This window comes from Diorhabda sublineata, chromosome X (genome assembly GCF_026230105.1).
Source record: "Diorhabda sublineata isolate icDioSubl1.1 chromosome X, icDioSubl1.1, whole genome shotgun sequence".
Classification (NCBI taxonomy): Eukaryota; Metazoa; Arthropoda; class Insecta; order Coleoptera; family Chrysomelidae; genus Diorhabda; species Diorhabda sublineata.
In genome coordinates, this window is record NC_079485.1 from 7,509,054 (window position 1) to 7,533,300 (window position 24,247).

At 29.4% G+C, this 24,247-nt stretch overlaps 2 protein-coding genes and 1 long non-coding RNA gene across 6 annotated transcripts; 2 read left to right on the forward strand and 1 right to left on the reverse strand.

Annotated features, from left to right (window-relative positions):
• Positions 1–1,680: 1,680 nt before the first annotated feature.
• On the forward strand, positions 1,681–10,450 carry LOC130451298 (uncharacterized). 2 transcript variants are annotated; one of them, XM_056790239.1, is made up of 3 exons: positions 1,681–2,210; positions 3,644–3,909; positions 10,433–10,450. In XM_056790239.1, the coding sequence occupies exons 1-2, from the start codon at positions 1,778–1,780 to the stop codon at positions 3,685–3,687; spliced, it is 477 nt and encodes a 158-aa protein (XP_056646217.1). In that variant the 5' UTR covers positions 1,681–1,777; the 3' UTR covers positions 3,688–3,909; positions 10,433–10,450. The 2 variants fall into 2 exon arrangements, with proteins under 2 accessions (XP_056646217.1, XP_056646216.1); XM_056790238.1 differs by lacking the exon at positions 10,433–10,450 and adding an exon at positions 6,367–6,616.
• Positions 6,617–24,181, reverse strand: LOC130451297 (histone deacetylase 6). Of its 3 annotated transcripts, none has more exons than XM_056790236.1 (13): positions 23,844–24,181; positions 23,730–23,787; positions 18,951–19,162; positions 17,787–17,967; positions 17,333–17,604; positions 16,047–16,239; positions 15,363–15,422; positions 14,380–14,839; positions 13,815–13,990; positions 13,129–13,445; positions 11,449–11,644; positions 10,301–10,580; positions 6,617–9,673 (listed from the first exon to the last, which is right to left on the reverse strand). In XM_056790236.1, the coding sequence occupies exons 1-13, from the start codon at positions 23,864–23,866 to the stop codon at positions 9,420–9,422; spliced, it is 2,682 nt and encodes an 893-aa protein (XP_056646214.1). In that variant the 5' UTR covers positions 23,867–24,181; the 3' UTR covers positions 6,617–9,419. The 3 variants fall into 3 exon arrangements, with proteins under 3 accessions (XP_056646214.1, XP_056646213.1, XP_056646215.1); XM_056790235.1 differs by lacking the exon at positions 15,363–15,422 and adding an exon at positions 15,458–15,517 and having other exon boundaries at positions 23,844–24,179; XM_056790237.1 differs by lacking the exons at positions 15,363–15,422; positions 23,730–23,787; positions 23,844–24,181 and adding exons at positions 15,458–15,517; positions 20,795–20,874.
• On the forward strand, positions 22,164–22,638 carry LOC130451299 (uncharacterized). Its single transcript, XR_008910702.1, has 2 exons — positions 22,164–22,310; positions 22,415–22,638. It is a non-coding gene; the product is annotated as an uncharacterized LOC130451299 (long non-coding RNA).
• Positions 24,182–24,247: the final 66 nt, after the last annotated feature.

Genomic DNA, 24,247 nt, shown 5'->3' on the forward strand with positions numbered 1-24,247 from the left:
TCCTTTCATTTGCCAATATGGAAATGACTATTTAAAAAACATGAACGACCTCATATAAAACATTTGGTAAGTAACAAGATAAAATAAATAGGAAGGCTGTTGGAACAAGAACTGAACGGTATACAAAAAATATTGGAGGCTTGGTAGCTGCAAACTTTTGACAAGGTGGTTTCAGCAGCTACAAGTACAGCGGGATATTGCGATATAATTAAAAAATTCGAAGAACCTTCTCTATCCTCACATTATTACAGTTAATTAGCTATTTGCTCGATAGCTACCACAAGTTACACAAGACAAATTTAGTTCTTCCAGTAAAAAACTAGAGTGAACCACAAATTTTACCTATAACAGAGGGTATCTTATTATTTAATAATCAATGCAATACTATGGCTGGAAAATCAACAAATGATCTTCAAAATAATTTGGAAAACCTTTATACTTTCAGAAGTTTCTCAGAAACTATATTAGTTTTAAATATTTCGTTAAAATGGAAAATAGTTGATGATGTACAATACAATAAACTTGAAGCTAACCATAATAAACAAACTACTTCTGATAGTCTTGGAGTTTTGAATAAATCTGAAAAAGCATTAACAAATAATTTTAAGCAAATTATATCAATAAGAAGAAACCATTTTATGAAAGAAAATCCATTTTTGTTTGCATTGATGGGTAGCCAATAAAAATGGATATATGCCCTAGAAACTTTAAAAAAATATGCGAATTCTTCTGGAGCAAAGAATCCTGAAACTATTACATATTTTAAAACTTAGTGAAGAAGAAATGGAACAAATGGCTTTCTTTATGGGCGACACAAAAAAGACTCAACAAGAATTTTACAGCTATTTACGTACGTAAATACGTAGTACGTACAATAACTCGTTTCGGCAGAAGCCGTAAAAAAACATTGATTTCGTTATTTAAATATATCTATTTTGTCTGTTTCTATTTTGTTTGTTGGAAACCCTTCACGTACCACCTTTTAACTTTTGCGGAGTTTTGCGTCATACCCCTCGACATACCTCTAGCTGTTATGATAAATCATTCACCACAGTTATGGAATATAAATAGGCTGCCTCATTCCGTGCGTGGTAGTTCTCTGGATGTCTTCAAGAGAAGATGGCAATATGTACGTGTACAAGTTATTATGTGTTTTTCAAGTGTACAATAAAGAATAAATATTTTAAAGTACAGTACTTACGTACATTAATAAAATACCTACTTTTTACTTGTATCTATTATTATCAAAATTAAATGATAAGTTCTTGACACTTGATCACGAATATGTGAATCCCTCCTGGCGCGCCAAAGCTGGATCCGCCCTTCATGACATATCGTATAACATAATAAGGTATGAATTTATATGCGTTATCATTCTAACTTCCTTAGGCGGAACAGGTTCCACTTAAAGAAACTGTCCATATAGAAGTATTACATATATGCTTAACATTTATTCCCGATCGAAAAGTTATCTAACCCTTGTTGCTTTGTTTCTTAACATATTAATTTAGCTTGTTGGATACACAAGAAAATTAAGGCTATAGCGGAAATGTATTAAATCATGGTAAGTGAAGTAAATAGTGAAGCTTTGTAATTGTAAATACAAAACGAAAATCACATCTGGTTTAGTATTGTCAAGGTGGAGGCTACAAACTAAGTGAAGTAGAAGAGTAAAAATGTTAGGTTATGCGAGGATTATTCCAGTTATTCATTGTTATCATAAGTTCATATTTCATGGTATAATTTAAGTTACTATATGTGAAATTGTCAATAGAACATGGTAAATACACTTGATACAAAAAACGGAATTCAAGAACTTGAGAACCTTAAACAATACTTTGAGAAAGTTATTGATTCGAGAAGAATATTTGAAAAGATTCAAAGTTTGGACGACTTGATACGTATATTATATAAACGAGATTGCGATTTACAAGAACTCTCCAATCAGTTAAAAATCATAAATGATAATAAAACCGTATGCAAGGAGTCAGTATCGGTAAATATTTCATCCCAACAGAGAATTTTTCCACAACTAGTTTTACAATCATGTAGGATTAATCCACAACCAGTTTTATTGGAACAAAGAATTGATGATAGAACAATTTTACCAAATGTACCACAAGATCCAATAGAAAGAATTGACCAATTGATAGCTGATGAGATTGGTCAAAAATGGAAGGATTTGGCAAGAAATCTCAAAATTCCAGAAGGTAAAATTGATGAATTCAGTAACTTTAGATTATCTGAAACAATAAGGGAAATACTTAAATATCACAGGAACTCTGAAATTATGTGGAAAACAAGCCTTTGTACTGCTCTATGTAATGCAAGACGTAAAGATTTATGTATTGAAGTCCAAAAAATATTGGAATTGTACTAAATGATATTTTGTACTTAAATACATCATACATCTTCAAGTTATTTTCTTTCATAAACTACTGTTCAGATATGAGCGATTGCATCCTAGCCACATTTCATTCATTAATAGAATACAAGCTGTTTCTAAATGGTGGTGTACATGAAAAGTCTTGTATTGGTTTTTACCATAAACTACCATGAAAGGCATTGTTTCTGAAAACTAATAACTTGAGACCAACTTGAAATTTAATTATAATATTTGATTCTTTGTATAGGAGCATTTTCATTGGCTGTTTTATTGAGGTAGTCAAACATTCTAAAAAAAAAACAATTATCTAGAGCTACTATAGCAACACAAGAGAACTCTTCTAGCTACTATAAAACAATTATATAACTATTTTGTTATTCTCATAAGCCACTAATTAGTAATTATATCAGTAAAGAATTCTACTTTAACACTTTTCACTTATCATTTGAGATTTACTGGTTTAAAAGTTGTATAAGGTCCATGTTAGGTGAATAATGAAAATTTATCGATTCTTCATGGCGTTTGTAGAATAATTATTATTGATCATGAAGTGTTATTAAAAATCATTCTGTCACCCTGTTGAATGTAAGCAAATTTAATGATTCATATAATTCTCCCAAAAAAGAAAATTAGAATTTTCGTGATATTAATGTCTTCCATCAGCATCAATGACAAATTTCCTCAAAATACTCTCATCATGGGAACCATTAAAACGGTATTTCTTAGAACAAGGCCCCGAAAATTGTCCTACAGCACTTTTGCTAGAAAAACATACTACAGCAGCGTATAATCTGCATAATATAATGATTAAATTCAGGAATACCCTTTTAAAAAAATAACCGACCAACATTTTGGCATAAAAATACACATGGCCTTGAAGAAAGGCTATCTTTCAGAATATCATTCTAAACAATTTGTGACGAATGCTCTAAATGTTTACCAAAGAGCTCTGGTTTACATCGCTTTTAAAATAAACATTTTAAGACTTTCAACTGTTTAAATTTAGAATCCGGAATATTGCTCACCCTGGATCAATTGATAGATTTGTGGTTTCTTCAATGCCTTAGTAGAAAGGATATTTAGTGTTATGAGCGTAACCTCTGTGTTTTTAAAAAAAACAGTACTTGCATCAAATTTAAAAATTATATAAAGTAATAGGGAGTTGTTCAAAGCAGCGGCATCTAATGTGAACTATATTAAAAAGTAAACAAAAAAAACGTCTACTGAATAGTACTTAATGCTCATAAAAAATTTTAGACTCCATAAGAAATAGTAAAAACGTCCCTGGAAAGATGTATTGATTATTAATAGATTTGACGCTCCTAATTTGAAAATAGCTCATGAGCTGTCATCAACTCCTCTCCACCCAATTGGTTATCAGAAGACGAGCATCAATAATCGGATTAATGGTTAGGTTAGATTAATGGTACTGGATTCAACCAGATGAGTAGGCCCATGTATACCCTAAGGCTTTGTTTGATTGCTTCAGCTCTAGCCCCTCTTAAAACAGCTAATGACGGAAGGTAAGAATCAGTATGAGTCAAAGTTTGGGTACAAGTCCCAGTAGCCGGTACTCACATGCAGCAATATAACGCAACTTTTCTTTCCCAGTATCTCTTTGGTCATGCGCGTAAAATCGCTTTTATTGTATATAATCTTACGAGTGTCGTAGGTATTTATTTCAAAAGTTATACCAATAACTTCACGGCTTGGTTTTTTTCTGCATACACCGTACAAATACGTTTTGCATTTTGGCTCCTTGTAATACCCATAAAAGTCGATGTACTTTGAGTTATTAAAAGAAGAGTAAACTTTACTCATACGAAAACGCGTTGAACACTCCAATTCTTTTGCTTCATAAACTTTTCTAGCAATTATAGGTGTCCACTTATATTTGGGAAGTCTTCCAACTACAGGCTTAATCGTCGCCCATTCTTCTTCATCAAGATGTATAAGAAAATCAAGTGGCTCTAAATTGAGAGGATTTTTTGTTTGTATCATATTTGGCTCAAATAACTCGTCAACTAGATTGTTTTCATTCGATATGTCCGATTCCGAGCCAGATATTTCAGAACAAAAACCATCGTCTTCGATTCTGAGTACAGCAAAAAAAGTCATCAACTTTTCCACATCATCGTTATTACTCTTTTGTTGGTTCTCCACACTTTTATCATACTTTTTTCTTTTTTTGCTAGAAGAAACACCGTCTTCGTTTTCAGTTTCAAATACTTGTCGATCAATTGTCTTACGTTTGGGAGTAACACCTGGAGTACGAAACTGATTATTGCATTTATCAAGGCGCGTTTCATCATGTTCTTGTTTGTTTTTCAAAGACTCGCTAAGACAATAAGCAGGCTGTATCCCTTCGCTCTCATCATCTTTTTTGCCTTTTTACAAGCTGAGTTGCAGTTTTCATTTTGACTTTCACATTTTTCTTCATCATTTCCTGTTAGTGTCATTGTTTCAACTGAGTACATCAAGTACTGAGTACTGGTCCAATAATCTTTTAATATATATTGTTTATTAAAGTTATCGGCCCATATTTGTTTATATAAGTGGTCTTCTTCTGTTAGCCTGTCTTCTTTATCTTTTATTCCTTTGACATTTCCTTTGTATTTTTCATTAGATTCGTTTATTTTGTAGAATTTCTTTGTATTTTTATTTGAACTTTCCTTTTCTATTTCTCTAACAATATTATTCATCCCGTCACGTTTACTTTTTCTTGTCAGATTATTACTCTACTTTCTAATCATTTTGTATTGTTTTGTCTTCAGCTCTGTTTGATAGTTTCTCTTTCTTCTTCATTTTCTTTTAGTAAATTCTCTATGTGTGCCACATATTGTTTTCGCTCGTTGTCATTATGAATTTTGTCCATATTCAATTTTTTGCCAGTTATTTATTCTTTTTATTTTCTCCATAACCAAAGTGATCGGAAATCTGCAAATGCTTCTCTGTACGATCCGACATCTTTTGCTGATGTGTGTTTTCTTTCATTTACCACCACGCGATCTATTTGTGACCATGTTCTCAGTTGAAGTTGGCTTTGCATTTCATTACCTGAGTATCGAAAGCTAAAATTTTTACTTTCTATAATTCCTTGTCCTGTCCTTCTGGTTTCCTGTACTGCCGCGATATATGTTTCATACATTAATTCCAAGCAAACCTCTTGCATCTCTTTCATCACTTTTCATTTAATTTTTTTTGCTTGTTTTTCTCTCTCCTTCTTCTTAAGTCTTCATTAATATAAGGTAGAAGTACCATTTGTGGCCATCTAAGCATTCAACGTGAAATAATTTATATATCTGTTTCACAATATATTATCGCAATTATCGAAGCGAGAAACTTTCTAACCCTCCCTACTATTGCACAGGATCGTAAGGTGTTCCAATTGTAGCCAATAAATGGCTACTAATGGTAAAAAACAGTATTTGTTGATCCGTTCTCGAATTAGGAACCAATCGTATAAATAAGTAAGTATTTGATAGCTTAACATATCTATCTTACTTCTTACCTCGTTCCTTATAGAAAACAAACTGATCACAGGAAATGATGAAGGAAAATTTGGAATAACGGAAATAAAGATAATCAGAACAATAATGGAATCAATTAGGGGTGTTAAGCCATTATTATTATTTTTGTATACTATAGTACTCTCATGGTTAAAAATTGATACTAAAACCTAATTACCTTTAAAAATTGGTTTTGACAAAATTTTACTCTACGAAATATTGACTGTTATTCATATAATAACAAAATTATATACATTTTGAAAATTCCGCTAATAGACCCCAAAGTTTTTGATTACTATCATCTATTTTCGGTGATAATCCCTCAAAGTAAATTTTTAATTAACAATGATGTCAACTTCGCAAATTCAAGGAAACTGAAACGCACTTCTGTCTATTACAAAACAAAAATTATACTATTAAAGTCACTTCTAAAATAATTAAACAACTTCCATTGGTTTTACATAATTTCAGTACACGATACAGCCAATTTTAAATGCCCGAATCAAGAAGAAACTATGTACTTAACAACTGGTACTAATCGCTTGGAAGTAATAGCATATAAGATCATTAATAATTAGAAATTATATAGTAGCTTTAGCCAACAGACGAGATGCTGTTTCCACGGAGTCACTGTGCAAAGACCTCATCAAAACTACAGTCGCCATCAACAGTTGCTTTAGTGTGAGCATGGTTTAAAAAGTACCAGAATATCAACTTTTGTACATATTGTATATTCTGACTATTTGTTATAAGGTAATAACTAGTATTTGATTAAAAATATTTTTAATAATAATATTTTTTTACTTTCAAATTAAACCATTTCTTTGTTTCACTTTTAATTTCCATAGAATATATCCCATTTAAATGAAATATTTTCCATTTTCAAAAAATAAAAGATATTTAGAAATTAATTTAAAATGTAACAGTTTTTATGATCAATGATTTAGATTAATAATATATTTTTAGTTTTATTGTTAATTATTGTAGAACAATACTTCAAACTGTACAATTCCAATAATGATTTAGTTAATTTTATATTGGTTAATAAATATTCTTATTGGTCAATGAGCTACATTTTACATAAATAATTGAAGATAAAACAACTGATGTATTAATTAGTAATAAATGATACATAAACAGTCAAATTTAACAAACTGTACATATAGTGTTGCAAAAATCTATTAGAAATATTAATCCAAACTGCAAGTTTCCACTAAGCTTTCATATGTCATTCAAGATGTGTGTTTGACCAATAGCTTTCGCTTGTATAGAATTAGAAACCTGACCTACTTTTGTTCATACTTGATAATAATTACATATTTTGAATAGGACGCGGAAACAACCCTTTTTACACATGAGTAAAACGTTAAGGTAATTTAAAATATCTATGATACGTAGGTTATCTTTATTTTCTTGAATAAATGTCCTTCACTATAGGTCTTCTTGAATGAATAATATATATCAGCATACTATATTCTTATTACCAATATTATCAGTTCTTTATTATTGAAATTTAAATTGTAATACACGAAAAAGAAGGATAAATAAATATAACCAATAACAACCACAACAAATTTTAAACATCAAAATCTCTACCACTTATCTTTATCACTGATAACAATTTTCTCAACAGTTAAAATTTATTTTAATAAATATGAAAATAGAAACATTATCAAAATATTCTACTAGTATTAAATCTAAAACGCAGGAAATAAAGGATTATTTATGAGGTTCCTTGTAACTGTAAAGCTATTTATACAGGAAAAGTACAATTTATCAATATTCAATATGTTAAAAAAATAAGACATGATCAACAAACTATGAAACAGATAAAAAAGTACATTTTATTAAAATAAAAAATTGATTAAAAAAAATAATTCTGCTCAATGATAAAAAAAGACAAAATTAATATTTCTATTTTAAGACAATCATTTTCCATAAAAGTGCACAATGCCTCCTCATTTGGGTACTGTGCATTCAACTAACATTTACAATTTCAAATAAGGGAAATGTACATTGAATTCACAATGACCATGTCGTTTTGGTAGTTGTGAGCATACAAAATTCGAAATCGCATGTGCTAGTAATGTGGTGCGCATGCGCACTTGTAGTGATATGCAAACCGTTTTGGCTAGTTCAGTAGGCGCTGCTATTTCACGTTACACATTTCGTGCAAGTGCTCTATCTATGATGTTAATGTTATTATGTTTATGTACCCTACAATAACTACATTACAAATTAATGCCACAGTACTGAAGATTTCTGGATATAGTTTAAGATATTTAGAGAAATAATACTGAAGATAGTTAAAATTATCATAATTATGGATTTAAAATTTTAATTTTTCTACAAAAAAAATTTTTTAGTTAGAATTTTTGAAAAACAATGGAACAACTAGAACAGATTTTATCACAAAAAAACAAAAATAATATTTATTTAAACCAGCATCAGTATGAAAAAAATATTATTGGAAGTAAAGGCAGCAAAGTTAAAAGAAAAGAATAAAATTGATGTAGATTGCTACCGGCTGAAAAGATACGATATAATAGTGGTAGGGAAGGAAGAAAAATTAATAAGTCGATTTAAAGAAGAGGGTAGCATAAAATATTTTGCGACGTTGATCGTGGTAAAACGGATCCAAAAAATTTGATTTGTATTATTAATTATAAAAATTTATATAAAATTAGGAAATTAACAGGGAGTTCTAAAACAATCTTATTCTAGGCATGAATTCGCCATCAACGAACAAAAGTTTATATTATACGAAGATGTTCCTCAGATGTTGAGAAATCGGCAAGAGAAATTATAGGTATGTAGTCTCTTACTGGTGGACAAGGTTTTAAAAGATGTATCTGTGAAAGATCATGTTCCTCAAAAAAATGCAGTTGTAAAAATGCTGGAATATTATTTAATTCCAAGTGCCACAATACCAATTCTTGCTCTTTTCATTATGAAATTTCTATATGTTCCTTTATAGTTTTATAAAATTTAACTGGTATAATAAAGAAAAGTATGTTATTATTATTATTTGTTTGATTACCATCGTATTGGTCCTGAAAAACTAGGACGAAAATTGTATTTAGAAATATTGGGATCATAACTTACGACGTATTATATAATATGCGAAGAAAAGTATGTATTGTTTGTCATTTACATTTTTTAATTGAAATACTTTTCGTTAATGAAGCCTTTTGTATTATGTTTATTTAAATAAATATTTTTTTTACTGCAGCAAGATTTTTAATTTATTTGTATTCTAACTTTTCTTAAAACATGCAGGTAACAGTATACATTTACCAAAACGTGAAGGCAAGAGTACACATTTACCAAAACGTGATGACAAGAGTACACATTTGCCAGGAAATGTACATATACATTATATTCAGTTTACATATACCTAACTTTCTGGGAAAAGTGTACATTTCCCAAGAGGGTACATCTAATATATATTTGTAATATATATATATATATATATATATATCTAATTTCAGAATTTTAATTGGAATATAAATAGAATTTCTGCACTAAATGTCATTATATATTATGTTCCTTTTAAATTTTTGTTTCAAGTTCTCAACGCTTCCTCCCTTCTCAATTTCCTTTTTGCAAGAACTTTCAAGGTCTGTTTTTTCTTTTTCGGTACAAGAGAAATTTGCTATTTTCTTATTCACCTTCAACATTTTCCATTTGTCACGATGTACTGATAATACTTTCTGAATGGTCTCACATGTGTCCTGGTCAACTTTATCGGAAAATTTAGGAACTGGTAAAGGGTCACCTAAAAAATTAAAAAAACATGTTATTACTAAAAACGGATTCGGAAAAATAAAGTGTGTGAGCGGTAGCACTCAGTGATTACATAAAATAACTTTTATGTAAATTGACCAGCCCTTCAGTAGTTCCATATAGTCTTCTTCATATATTTATACATAGTTTGAGCAGCTTGAAGCTTAAAACTTAAAAATATTATCCAGATATACAATCATTCTATGAAGCACTCGCCGATTTTAGGTTGAGAGCTTTATGTCAAAATTTTCATCCCAACCCTACCCACGTCTATCCCTAGATAGCAGCACCGCGCCATGACTATTTCAACATGAGAACCACGCCTATCTGTAGAAATTGATCTCAGTTTAAAAACCTGTATGTAAGACCCGTGGTACAAGATTACTTCTTTCTTCATATTGGTCAATTGGTTGTCACCTGTTCTAAAGTGACTCTTAACTCTCAGAACATGTTTTACGTAAAGGTATAATACCTTTCAAAACATCTTCAAAAACATATACATGGGTGAATAAATAAAATGTTGTTATTGTTGGTTTATATTTTGTATGTAATACGCTAGCAACAAGCAACTTCAAGTAACAAATTCATAGACAGAGCAGTTAACGAATATATTACTTACCTAAAAGTGCTTTCATACACAATGTCAATGAAAGAGCAGTACTTTCAAGGTGATAACCACCTTCTAACGCTAAAAGGATTTTTCCTGATGCAAGTGGCTTAAGTGTTTGAATAAAATGTGAATAAATTTCAGGTGTTAATTTATAACCATTTCCTAGTGGATCAAAATATCCCGCATCAAATCCAGCGGATATAATTACAAATTCTGGATTGTAGGAGTATGCTAATGGAAGAACTAGTTTGAGCCAAACAGTCCAATAATCATGATCAGTCTTATTACCCTAAAAGATACAACTGAACTTTATGCAAGACATGGTGTTAAGTGATAATATGATGAAATTATAAAAATTAGTCACTAGGTTCAATTTCGAAAAAATTTGGGTATCCCCAAAAATAAAATATAATTGAGTCGTCTAGTTTCAGAAGCCATTTCCAAAATATTCGAAAAATGTCATGTCATTAAAATCCTAATTCAATTTCGTATCTAATAGTAAAATTATTTTCATTGAATATTTTGGATGAAGAAACAAGAGGTGGTGATTACAGGAGTGTTAAAAGTAGTTTGAAAAGGCAGTTTATTGAAAGTTATAGACCCTACTACTACCGATTCAAAACGACAAGCAAATTATATCTACCATCTGAACTAAATTGGCGAAGTTAAGAAATTCTGAAATTTTATGTCAATATAGAACGTTCAGAAGCCAAGAATAAAGAGGTAGATTTGGTATGTGAAGAAGTTGAGAAGAGGGAAAGTAGTTTAGATTATTTAGATTTATTGCATTTGTCAATAAATGTAGGTATTTGTTTCAATATCGGTTATTTCCTCCTTAAAGCTTTTTAAAACCGGCAAACTCCTTTAGTTATCCTCAAAATCATCCATTGCCACAATTTAAATCGTTAATATTTTAAAACACGAAAGTCATTGTTTGCTTGCTGACATATCTTATTTTATCCACATTTTAAAGTACTCTGTTGAGGTTGGTTATTGATATGTCTACTAATTTTCTCACAATAGTTTTTTATTTCCATACCTCGGATAAGATATGGCAGCTTTTGAGACTAGAGGACTCAAATCTTCATATTTTCACATTTGTTATCATGAAATTTTAAATGACTCACTGTATTGAAACAGTAAACGTGATTTCTTACCTTGTTAAAGGGTATGTTAATATTGTATCCTAAACCTGTACTGCTACCAACATAATTATAATCAGCTTCATCTAAAAATGGAAAATATTTTCCTTTATCGAAGCGGTGAAGGGAAATGTACATAATATCATCTCGACTATAAGTAAGATTTTGAGTCCCATTACCATGATGAATATCAAAATCTACTATAAGCACTCTAAAACAAATTTTAATCATAAAAAGTTTTTGTTTGGACAAAAAGAACAGGAAATGTATCACACTACATCCAATGTTTGCAACTTTTAATCAAGAATCAACTTAAAATATAATGGTACCTAATCAACTGAAACACGAACAAATACTCTACTTTCCATAGAAGTGTTGTATTAGAAGCAATGTGTTCATCTGACTTTCTCATAACATCAAATATGAAACATGAGGCTATATGAATCTATACAAAGACTGTCAATGGAACAAGTTTTTTTACAAGTTCCATCCTCGGTAATATGCAATGTGTGAATGTTGTCTACATGGATTTTTATTACTTTGCGGTGCGTTAGTTTTTCCACGATATTTCATTTAGTTGTAAAATAGATTGATATTGAGCAGTTATCCAAGATTTACTCCTTCACGCAGATTTTGCACTAAAGTTTAATACTAATAAGCTATTTTTATGCTGAAATGCCGAAAAGAATCAAAACCACAAGCCTCTGTAACCTACGAATTACACTGCTCATTAAAATTAATAGTAGACAGTAATTTAAGAGAAATAAATAATTCTCAAAGTTTAAAAAACTATACACAAATTAAAACACCCGTCTACTAGGGTAGAAACGATCATATCATTCTACGATCTGATTAACTCGTTCAGTTTCCGAACATTTAGACCATGAGAGTATCCTGTAACGCACATGCACTCGGGACACCTCAATCGCACATACAACTCACAACAGGCTGGGGAAATCTTGAGCAAGCTATTTTCAACTATTTTTTAAGCAATGATCTTTAATTAAATGTTGCAACACCAAGAAAATTTTATACTGACTTCACATCTAAAATATATAGAATGTGCAGCTCTTGGATGGCTTAGTATTTACCTGGACGAACTATTGGGTTGTCAGGTATAAAGAGGTATGTGGCTGCCAGCTACTTTCAATTAATTAGATAATGGAAATATTTGTAAACATTATTGTTAAAAATAATTTTTGCAAAATAGGACAAATTCTATTCCAATTTTTTATATTCACCCATATATAGTACTTAAAATTATTTGTAGGGAAATTCAGCGTGGAGGAGGAATGATAAATTTTAATATTCTCTAAAAATTTTTGGCAGGTTATTTTCCATATCAACATAGTAATATTATCCATACAAATATTATCTTCCATAAAAATAAAATTCCCATTATGGAAGTTCTACAAAACAGTCAAGTTTCATAGAATATACCTTGTATTACGTTGAAAGTGATACACTATCATTTATTAATAAATTGTTATCTCAGTTCCAAATTTTGCCATATGTATTATCCCACTTCTGAGATTAATACAATGTTTTTATTTATATAAATTTTAATGTAATTTTTATTAGAGTGGAGACTTATTTACTATACATCTGTTGAGGATGACAGTACTCTATATTTCTAAGGAACGATCTTGATGTAATGTGAATATATTTTTCTAGTATATAATAAAAGAAAATTACCTTTTGTACTTTCTCTCTTCGATTAAATATTGAGCTGCAATAACTACATTATTAACAAAGCAAAATCCATTGGCTTCATCAAAACATGCGTGATGCCCAGGTGGTCTAACAATCGCAACACCAGATCGAATAGATCCTTGATGTATATTTTCGGCCAATGAAATTACACATGAGATGCATTTCAATATACAGTCTGTTGTTTCTGCATTGAAAAACCAGTCAGCTTTTTCGATAAGATTTCGCTGTTCAAGAACATCAATTATGTATTCTTTTTTGTGGATCTTTTCTATCCATTTTCTTTCATTAAATTCAGAAAGCTAGAAATAATACAAAGAATCATTTATCATATTAAAGATCACATAAACAAGTATACGAAAATATTAATTCCACGAAGAATAACTAGTAAAAAAGAATATATGTTCTGAATAAAACAGTAGTAACATTAAAGTCATATATGTTGATGGGACTTCAAATAGATATATGAAATATACAATAGATGCATACAACTATCAAAACACATCATGCTACATTTAAGTGATAATTATAAAGCAATGGAACATCTGATGGTACTAATTCAAAATGTCACTAGAAAATAATGGTGTCACCTGTTTCCTCAGCTAATGGCAAAATGGAATATTTTTCATTTTTCAAGAACTGAATTAAATTTCAACGATATTCACATTTACCTGTATTTTTTGACAACGTTTCAATATTCCAAAATTGTCTAAACTCCTCAATATCTCTACAATTCTTTCTGGTCTTTCTGGAAATTTACCGAATTTTTCGTTACCTTTATGTCTAAGTAATAATTCATCGTAAGCGTAACCAACAACATTGACACTTTTGCGTCCTTGTGAATATTCTAAAATCACAAAAAATATTGCTATTAGTGAAACTTAACATTGTGGCAAATCACTTTAGATATAAGTAAAGTACTATCCTATTCCATTTTGTGAGAACCGCTTATAAATGGACAATTATGAAGTATTTTTGTACTGGTATAAGAATATTAAAAAGAAATTCTATAAAGAAATTTTTGCTGATATTCGCGTTTTCATAGAGAAAACTAAAAATTATCAGTTTATGGTTCACAGTCTTAATGACATTATTGGTGAATTTATGTTGTGATTGATTCGACCCCATCTAAATCAATATATTTTTATTTTCTTTTTTTTATATTTCAGATATTTATTTCTGTTCACTGATTTAGAGCTAAATTGAACAATAAATCACAAAGTATCTGTCTCTTACCCTTTCTAAGATCTAATATCATTTTCAGAAATGTTTCGTGTTCTTCCTCCGTTCTTTGCGGATAAAAGCCGTACGTTTCAAAAATCGTAGGGACTTGTGAAACGTTTTTATAAGAAATGCAAGTCAAATGTTCTGTATCTCTAGAAATTTCAAGGCAATTCTCCAGATCTAGAGTTTTTGGGAAAGAAAACAGCGGATCATTTTTGAAACATTCCCAATAATCTCTTAAAAAGTATTTTGTATTATTAATGACGTCGATAAGTGTGGGATGTACTTCAAATTCAGAAGAAATCGGATAGCATGTATCGCCAAGAAGTGCTTTTATAGTACATGCTACTCCTTCCGCAAGAGATTCAAGAAAATATCCCCCTTCTAGGCATACAGCTAGTTTGCCGTCAGCTAGACCTGATAAAAGTGTTATCAGCTGACCGTAAAAGTGAGGAGATACTAACATTTCCCCCTAAAACATAAAACAAAAATTAGGAGACAAACAATATACAGGAATGGAGGTTGTCAGATCATGAATTCTCAAATAATGCAGTAAAATATATTTGTAACATTAATTATTATTTTAAAAATCCCACATTAACATTTTTTAAGAGTAAATCTTCAATTTCTGAATAAAATGTTGTTTAAGGATGAAGCACATTTTTCAAAATTATATATCGTAAATATAATATCATAATAATTACGACCTATTCTCAAAATCTTTTTTCAGTTATTGTGAGAAAAAAATTAAATTTAATCGTAATATCTTGGAAAAAAAGAAAATCACTCATCATGTTATATGGGCAATCACTTTCTGAATTTAGAGGCAATAGGCGACTTATATGATATAACAATATTTATCTATATATTACTTTGTGAATCTATGATACTCAAGTCTTCCTCAATATATTATTAGTTAATACCTTATGAAAAAATATTGAATGAATATTGTATTGACAAAAGATGAATTGATGCCTACATTGTCAATATCTCACCTTTTCATCTCCCAAACATGAGTCGAAGCCTGCCGATATAATGATTAAATCTGGATTAAACTAAAAAAATTAAAAAGTATATTTCACATATTTACCTCTGGACATCCTAAAGTAGAATCATATCCTGCTGATAGAATTATTAGGTCAGGTTTAAACTAAAATGCAGAAATAGTAATCATTAGGTATGTTAATAACCCAATTTGAAGGCTACACACCTTTCAATAACTGTTCTTTGTATGCACACACTAGGCGTATTTAATCATGATCAAATTAAATTGTGCACTACTTAATAACGTTCAAAAGTGGTTTCTTCATTACTCCAACCTTCATTGATAAGAAACCACTAATTAAACATGAGAAATCGAGAGTTTAATCAAACATTAAAAGGTCACTTTTTCATTTTTACTTGCATAATAATTTTATTACTTCATATTAAGATCTACACATTTCACATTTATTGAAGAATCAATTTTTCAAGTATAAAGTAATTTACTTGGGTGTGTTTGTACATAAGAAGTTAGTGTTGTGTATATAACTTTTATGTTTTATTTCAGTCACTCGGCATTTTATTAACACCTTTACAATGATAGAGTAGTACAGATATAATATTTAATTAAAATAGTGTAAATTATTCACTCATTCTAGGGCAATCAATAAACATTTAAAAATGAAAAATGTACTTACTTCATATGCTACTGGAAGCAAAATGTTAAATACTATTGTCAAATAATCAGCATCTCCTAGTCCAATTACATTTAATGGAATATTAATATTATACCCTTTTCCTTTTCCATCTCCTATATAATCTGAGTCACTTTCTCTTAGATTTGGCCAAAAAGTTCCATATTCATACCGATGAATAGAGAAATAAAGTACACTAAAATTTAGAGATCTATTGGTACATAGTTAAACTAATGAATTAGATTAAAGGAAATTATAACAATAAGCTTAACAATATTGACACACTCTATTTATTTTCGTTTGATATAGAAAATTACTTCCTTTTTTGTTCTAGATTATCTATTCCATTCTGCAGACTATACAGCCATCAATATAAAGAAAATATTTCATGAGGATGCTGTTCTTCTATGTAGGGCATCCACATTAAGCACACAATTATAAAAAAAATATTGTGCAAACCAATAGGGACGAATTTTATTGGCTTTTTATAATTTTCCATCATATACTCTGAGGTTTAATACGAATTACTGTCAAAACAATATTATGTGATACTATAGTTAACTTAAATAACATCAGTCACTGTCAAACAAGGTCCATGGCCTACCTAATTGTCGTACAGTAAGTTGTCAATAAATAAACAATATTGAGAAAAATATGAATGGTGCGTTAATTTTTATATCTATTATAATATCTTTGTCTTTCAAGGTCTCTTCAACACCTTGTTATTCGTTACTCGATCTGTCCATGAGTCTTAGAGTTTCTCAATACATCCACATCTCGTCCAATGCTTTTTCTGAGTATATTGATTTGTGCAATTCACCATAGATAAGTAAACTACTCAGCTATTTCAAAATTTTCACTTTTTATGTGTAGAATAGCATTAATTCTATTTGTTAATATTATTTTTTTTAGTATTCAATAATAAAACTTAATTCTCAAATCAATTCATTAGTCAGTAGATCTTTGATACTCTCACAGAAGTCACAGAGATATCCGCCTCTTTTAAAGTGCTCCATGAATGGTATTCCACCTACTTAATGTTTCCATGTATGTATTGAGCAATGTTAACGATTTATTATAATATAAATATTGATGATTTTTTTATCACTACTATCTAAATGTTTTGTCTTAACAATGTCCATTAGTTGATGATGACTCACATTATAAAAACTTTATTGTAATTGATTAAAAACACAAATTTATATGGTTACGTCGAAACGTCTATGGATGTACAGTATACAATTTTGGTTTTGTATATTAACTAATAATATTAGCAGCATACCACTTACTCATCTCTATCATAAAACATTCTTTGTGTGCCTTGGCCATGGTGAACATCATGGTCAATGATAAGAACTTTTTTAGCTAATCCCTTGTCTATAGCTACCTGAGCGGCAAGAGCGACATTATTGAGGAAGCAGTATCCACAAAACGCATCCGCCATAGCATGATGTCCAGGTGGACGAATTAGGGCGAATCCATTTTTCAAATTTCCTCTTGCTACTTCTAGGGTCAATGTTATTGCTGCTTCGGCAGCAATAATTGAAGAGGTAAATGTTGCCTGAAAATGAAAGATCATTAAGAAATATGAGTATAAAATAAAAAAAACAGTCTAGTTATAAAAATTACAGCAGAGCAAATTATGAATGTTTTTTGGAATAATGGTCTTATCAATATTTACTTAAATCAACTGTGGTTGGATTAACGTTCTATATTCTAACTATTAGCAAAATAATCTCTCACATGTGTAAAAAAAACGGAATCGTATTTTGAAGCTAATTCTTGTAGTTTGTCTTCTGAAATATTTTTAATATCTTTAAGCTTCTCATATAATTCTTTATTGTGTAATTTAAGATACACATCTTCTGGAAATTTTTGAGGTGAAACTTTTTTACATCTTTTTATTAAATCAAGGTCTTCTAATCTGAAAAAAAAAGTATATTTATATATATACACCCTACAAAAATTATCGCATCACTGATATTTTAGGATATTTTGTAGACACTTATTTTTTTATATTATGAACAAGTTTAAATAGGATATTTTTTACAGTAGGTATTGTCGGTTCATTGGATTGATGCGTTTCACCAATTGCGGCAGTTGCTTCCTAACCTCGACACTTAAACTTTCAAACATTGTTTATAGTAAATTGCACCAGAACTCAAATACGAATTTTTTACCTAAGGCAGAACATTATTTGTTTCTTCAAAAGATTGTAATGTATTACACTTTTTTACCGAAGGCAGAAATGTAACGTTGTAGTTGTTTTAAGGACGATTTTGAAGAAAATAATAAACGGTTAATGCAACATACGAAAACTGTATTTTTAATTGAATTGATGTACAAGTTTTACACTAGATGTCTATATTTTACATCTTCTTTTCTTTGTAAACTAGAAATATGCTTTTTAAACTTACTCAAATACTCAAATAACTCAAATATTAACTTTCAATTACCATGAGAATAATATTGTAATTACTAATTTAAGTATTATTAAAGATCAAGTCTATTTATAGGTTCAATTGTTCTACCAAATCTTGATGATCTTAGTGCTGTTACTGGTTGAGATATGTTAGTTAGATATGTGTGTTACCATTTTGGAATAACAATTGCTATGTATTCAGAAATGATTAGAGGTGAGATATTCATTGGAGTAGTGTCTTGGAATGAATTACACTAGAATTAAATTTTAAGCTTCAAGAGAAATGGTTTTTCCCCCACTTATTACTTGACAATTTCATCACGAGAGTCACGACGATTGTGCAAAAAATGAGTCGAATTTTGCAACAAAAAATCTTACTTTCAGTCAGATATTTCAATTCGAGAACAGATTCAATTTTATTGAAAATTTATATTCTTGATGTAAGTGTAATGTTCTGAAACTATTTTTGTATTTAAATTACATACCTCCTTTTTGAGCAAGCTACCCTTTCAGGATTTTCGGGATAATTTGGATCCCAGATGCAATAATGTCCTGAATTTTCTTCTTCAATATATCCAGTTGGTTTGAACTGAGCAATTTTGTACCTGTTCACAGCCTCATAAGGGTCCATCAATTCGGGTTGAATCATAGTTTGATCCAGTTTCTGCCTCCTTCGTTCTGCTATTAGGTTTTTCAACTGTAAAAATATTGGAGAAATTTTGTTCAAATGACAAGTGAATAAAATCAAAAAATTATATTTTCTTATGAAACATAGAATTTTTCAAGAGACAATGTCTATAGCCTAATTTTTTGTATATATCTCGTGTGTCTCCAACCAATACACAGAGGCATGTTCAATGACAACTGAAATATTTTTTATTGTTTGTTATCCAGTGCAACTGTTTTGAAAACTAACGAGTAAAGCTATATTTAATTAACCTACAATATTTCAACTTTTATAGCACCGAGATTAATGGATAAGAGATATTCCTATCAAAATTCAAAGGTTAATAAACATTACTATAGATAAAACCGACAAATACGGGGAGAGATTTATTTGCAAGTAAAAAGCCTTCATTGGGTCAATTAGTGCATGAGTTACTATTCTCAAACTACTCATAAGGTATGCTTCGTTGCTGGAACTTGCTGAACTAGAGGTCAACTTTTAAAAAGAGATAAGGCATTAATATTATCAAGAAACTTGAAATACTTTTCCAGATTGCAACGGGGATATGAACTATCAATTGTTCAGAGAATAATTTGTCAAATATCTATACGTACAATATTAAGAGTAGTATTAGATAATACTCTGTACCTCTCATTACCAAGTAAACAAATTCCGAATCTAACATCGTCAAAATTAGGCATACAAGAATCCTCCATAAAATTTTGTTCTTGATACCAAAGAGATCTTCATTCCATTAAACTTTAAAAAATACGTAAATGAAAATATAGTTTCAACACCGTGTGCTAATCCAATTGAATTTAAATAAGCACAGTTGATGGCGGTAAACAGCTTAAACAAGAAATTTTCAATTTACTTTGTCAGATTTGGAAAGCCGAGAAAATTCCAGAATCATGAAGGAAAGGCATTATATTAAACATTTACAAGAAGGAAGACAACACATTGTGTGAAAATAAATTATAGAGGAATGAATATGAATATTAGATACCAACACATATTCTTTTTGTTGATTTCAAAAGAGGTTATGATAGTATGAACAAAGCTTGAAGAAAATCACAAAACAACTAATAACAGTACCAGTAACGACTGTACAGGCAATCTTAGATGGATATTAACATTGATAGAGATATCCAGATCTACGAAATTATAAGTCAATTTTGAGACCCACCCTAACATACGACTGTGAAACCTGGATAATGACGAATAAAACTAAACAGAAATTTCAAATCTGGGAAAGAAAAATACTAAGAAGAATTTTTGGAGGAAAGTAGACAGAGTTAGGATGGTAGAGAAGATCAACCATGAAATTTGCACACTTTTCAATGACTCACCAATCAGCACGTTTATAGAAACAACAAGGTTACAATGGCTAGGTCACGAATGAACGAATACAGTCTTGAAATGAGTTGCATGGAAGATATCAGATAGCAAGAGGAAAAGAGGTAGACCTAAACGGTCTGCATATATAATACAATAGAAAAGAAGTCACCTCAAAACAGAAGTAGATGTTTATATGAAGCATTTACTCAAATTAAGCAAGATTATTATTAATATGAAAAATCTCAATGAAAGTGATAATTAGAATTATACGTTCCATTCAAATATTATTCCATTGTAGGATATGAAATGTTTCCATACACATACCTATAAGTTTCCCAGCTCCGTTACCATAAATAATAGATATACGAACTATTATCATATATTATTACTCACAAAAATAAGCAATACCTCAACAAACAAGTTATCAATCATTCTAAGATTTAGTGATATCTTTACAGATTACAATATAGAAATGTATATATTATTGTGAATAAATTATCTTATTTTAGATATATTTGAATGTATTATTCAATATATATCTTCGACATTTCCACCTAATTTTGTTCTTTATAAAAATATTCATATTATTGAGTCATCTAAGGCAATCAAATCAGTGCCAATTATAATTTAGGAATATCAGAATATGGTACGAATAGACGTGTCAGAATATTTAAATCTGCAGATTTTTTTTAAGTAGCACTTAATCTAAAATTAGCTGGCATTGAAAATCTCAATGGGATCACATTTAAAAACCAAATAATTATTCAAAAGATATCAATAAAATGAATTACTAGAAAATTACAATTCTAAAAGCGTGGGTGCTCAATATTTCCGTTAATTTTTAGCAATCAAGTTCTTTATAGAACTTTTGATTATAATTTTCAATCAATATTTTTTTCTATTAATACAACGCCATTTTACATAAAGCGGACGCCGTTTCCCCACGGAAAACACGTCATTAAGCTTGATAACCTTGATAAGGACTATGGGGTGAAATACTAATTACTAGTCGTCAATCCCTGACTGACAAGTTTTATCTGATCATTTGAAGCGGGTAAAAAATCGAATCCAAAGTCTGTGACATGTGGTCCTGGCAAGGATAATACACATTTATAAAACAATTGTATTGTCATTGGTCCATTACAAGCACATTTTGAACTAAACTGATCCTTTAATAAGAGAAGATAAAATGGAGTCCAAAAGATAATGTTACAAATTTATGTATTGTTACCAATCCTTGATACTTGTGCAAAAATTCTAGGATTCTGTTACATAGAAAGATTGATACATACAGTCTAAGCTGATAACAAAATAAAACCTATTAAACTTATTAATATATTTGTAGAGATACTCTTGTAAATGTTTTGGTTGACCTACTGACTTGAAGGATTTTTTGAAAGTTACATTATTTTTCAATTTTATATTTTCTGAAACTTTTATTGTTTCTGAGAGAATATTAATATGTTTTCTGTTAATTCACAGTAGATCTCTACGTAAAATACAATTTTTAAATATAAAAAACAAACAATTTTTTGTGATAATAACTTTCTAAATTATTCTGAAATCTACTGTATACTCTCATATATTTTTAAAATTCATTGATAAGGCAATTATCTATATTTTTATTGAAAACAAAAATATAAATATTCTGTTATTTTCAAGTTTCTGCCACATGACGAAATAAAAAGACAGACTAATAACGTTTAGTAAGTTGATTGCGAAAGGCCACGATTATAAGCACAAGTTTATTTGGAACAGTACCTATTAGAATGTATTATAATAAATCTATGTTCTATGTTGGTTCACAAAATAGGAGTGTTAAAAAAAAGACATCTACAGGGTGAGTCGGGAAAAGCGCACCAAACTCTAGGAGTGTATTATACACGTGAAAATAATGTAAAAAAAAACTCATATGTTCTTATCCGATTTTCATTTACTTTCAAGTTATGGAGTAATTAGAAGAGAGGACATTGAAGAAAAGAAGAAAGAATTCAAAATTGGAGAAAGAAAACAGGACCTGAAAAATAACTCCATTATTTTTAATTCTTAGGGATGGAGGAGTTACAACTAGAAAAATCCAGATTACTTTAAAAATTAAAACATAAAAAGGATTACATTGCAAAAATACTTACCCAGCATTTATTTCAAAATAAATAGGAATAGTAAATACCATTTTAAGTAATTTTGTTAATTGAGTTCATTCAACATTTGTAAAATTGTAACTTTTTTTGTGAATAAAGTTTTTTAAAAATAAAGTGAAATTTATAATTCAATACTCCTTTTGAAGAAAATAATTAATAATCTATCTTGACTAGTGATTCAGTAATTTACAATTTTATTGATTACATCATTAAGAGAAATTAGTTTTATATAGGTTGGTGATATCATCTATTTCATAGCTAAACACCATTGGTGCGCCTTTTTCTAAACTACTACTTCTGCTTCTTATTAAATCTGACTAAAAATATTGCTATAACTATGAAAATTGTTTTGTGTACATTAATTTGGAAAATATTGGAATGTGTAACAATAACAAATATTTACAATGAAATTATAAGTAGGATCTTATAACCTACTATCCTTTTTATTCTTGTAAGAAACTCAATTATTAACTCTAAAACATTTCAGTGCCAGCAAAAATCTTTGTGATTTATGGAATATAAAAAAAATTGCGTTTTCCTATCTGAAGTGCACTCCAATAATAATATTATTTCATTATAGTATATTTGGACTATAAATCAGATTAGAATCATAAATTCGTAAACCAGGAAATTTTGAGGCAGTTGCAAAATAAAACACAACCAATTTAAAAACTACTCATATATAGAGAAATACATTAATGTGTAAACACATTGTACGTCATAATGACTATTTTATATTTATTAATTAATGAAATTAATTAATTAATTATTAACAAATTAATGAAACATATTATTTATCAGTGTCAGATACAAAGATTCGTAAATTTTCTAAAACTATCCCATTTTATTACTTTTCTTAACAAAAAATACTGCACAATTTTCTCTTCATTTGAGTGGTAGAAACTATATTATGATTCATTTAGAAAATTTTTGAATCAATCATCATCATATCATCAAAAAGTTAATCTTACCCACTGTCAATGATATTGAATAAACATTTTATTTATTGTTGATCTATATGAACAATTTAATTGCCACCCTTAATAAAAACGGATATTGCACTTATTTTCTGACTGGAATGTATTTTTTTCAGATAAATAAATTAAGAATAAATTTACCTTTTGTCTAGAAGATTTTGCAGAACATTCAGAAGGACTTCCAGCAACTGAACCAAATCTAAATCATGAATTATCATATAAATAAATGAGTCAATATAAATGTAAATAGCTTACTTTTTTTTATCCTTCTCTTCCATTCTGATTCGTCGTAAATAATATAAAATAAAAACTATCACAGATAAAATTGAATATTTCAACAGGTGATACTTGTCTGGATATATTTACAAATTATTTGAGATTAATATATGACACAACCAGATTCGAAAACTGTTGATTTTAGCAGATTATTTTTTGTTTTAGGGCTTTTTTCGCGAGTATACTTCATAATTGCTTGACACTGAAATCTAATCTGTGAAAATTTTGGAAGCGACAACATTTACATTTTGATAAAAATTAATTGCAATTACTTAAACACACTCATGATTACGTGAAATGAAAAAACTAATGAGAATTATGTCATGCTTTTTTCATAAATCTAACTAAAGATTACAAATATTGTTATTGCATACATTTCAGCA

What these genes read in the sequence shown, in the direction of transcription:
- LOC130451298 (XM_056790239.1), top strand. Translation starts at nt 1,778, where the DNA reads ATGGTAAATACACTTGATACAAAAAACGGAATTCAAGAACTTGAGAAC. An exon ending in AAATCTCAAAATTCCAGAAG is followed by an intron (nt 2,211 to 3,643) that starts GTAAAATTGATG and finishes AAAAAATTTTAG; the next exon opens with ACTCCATAAGAAATAGTAAA.
- LOC130451297 (XM_056790236.1), bottom strand. Translation starts at nt 23,866, where the DNA reads ATGGAAGAGAAGGATAAAAAAAA. An exon ending in GATATTAGATCTTAGAAAGG is followed by an intron (nt 13,991 to 14,379) that starts GTAAGAGACAGA and finishes TTGTGATTTTAG; the next exon opens with AATATTCACAAGGACGCAAA. An exon ending in GAAGAGAGAAAGTACAAAAG is followed by an intron (nt 11,645 to 13,128) that starts GTAATTTTCTTT and finishes AATTTGTTTTAG; the next exon opens with AGTGCTTATAGTAGATTTTG.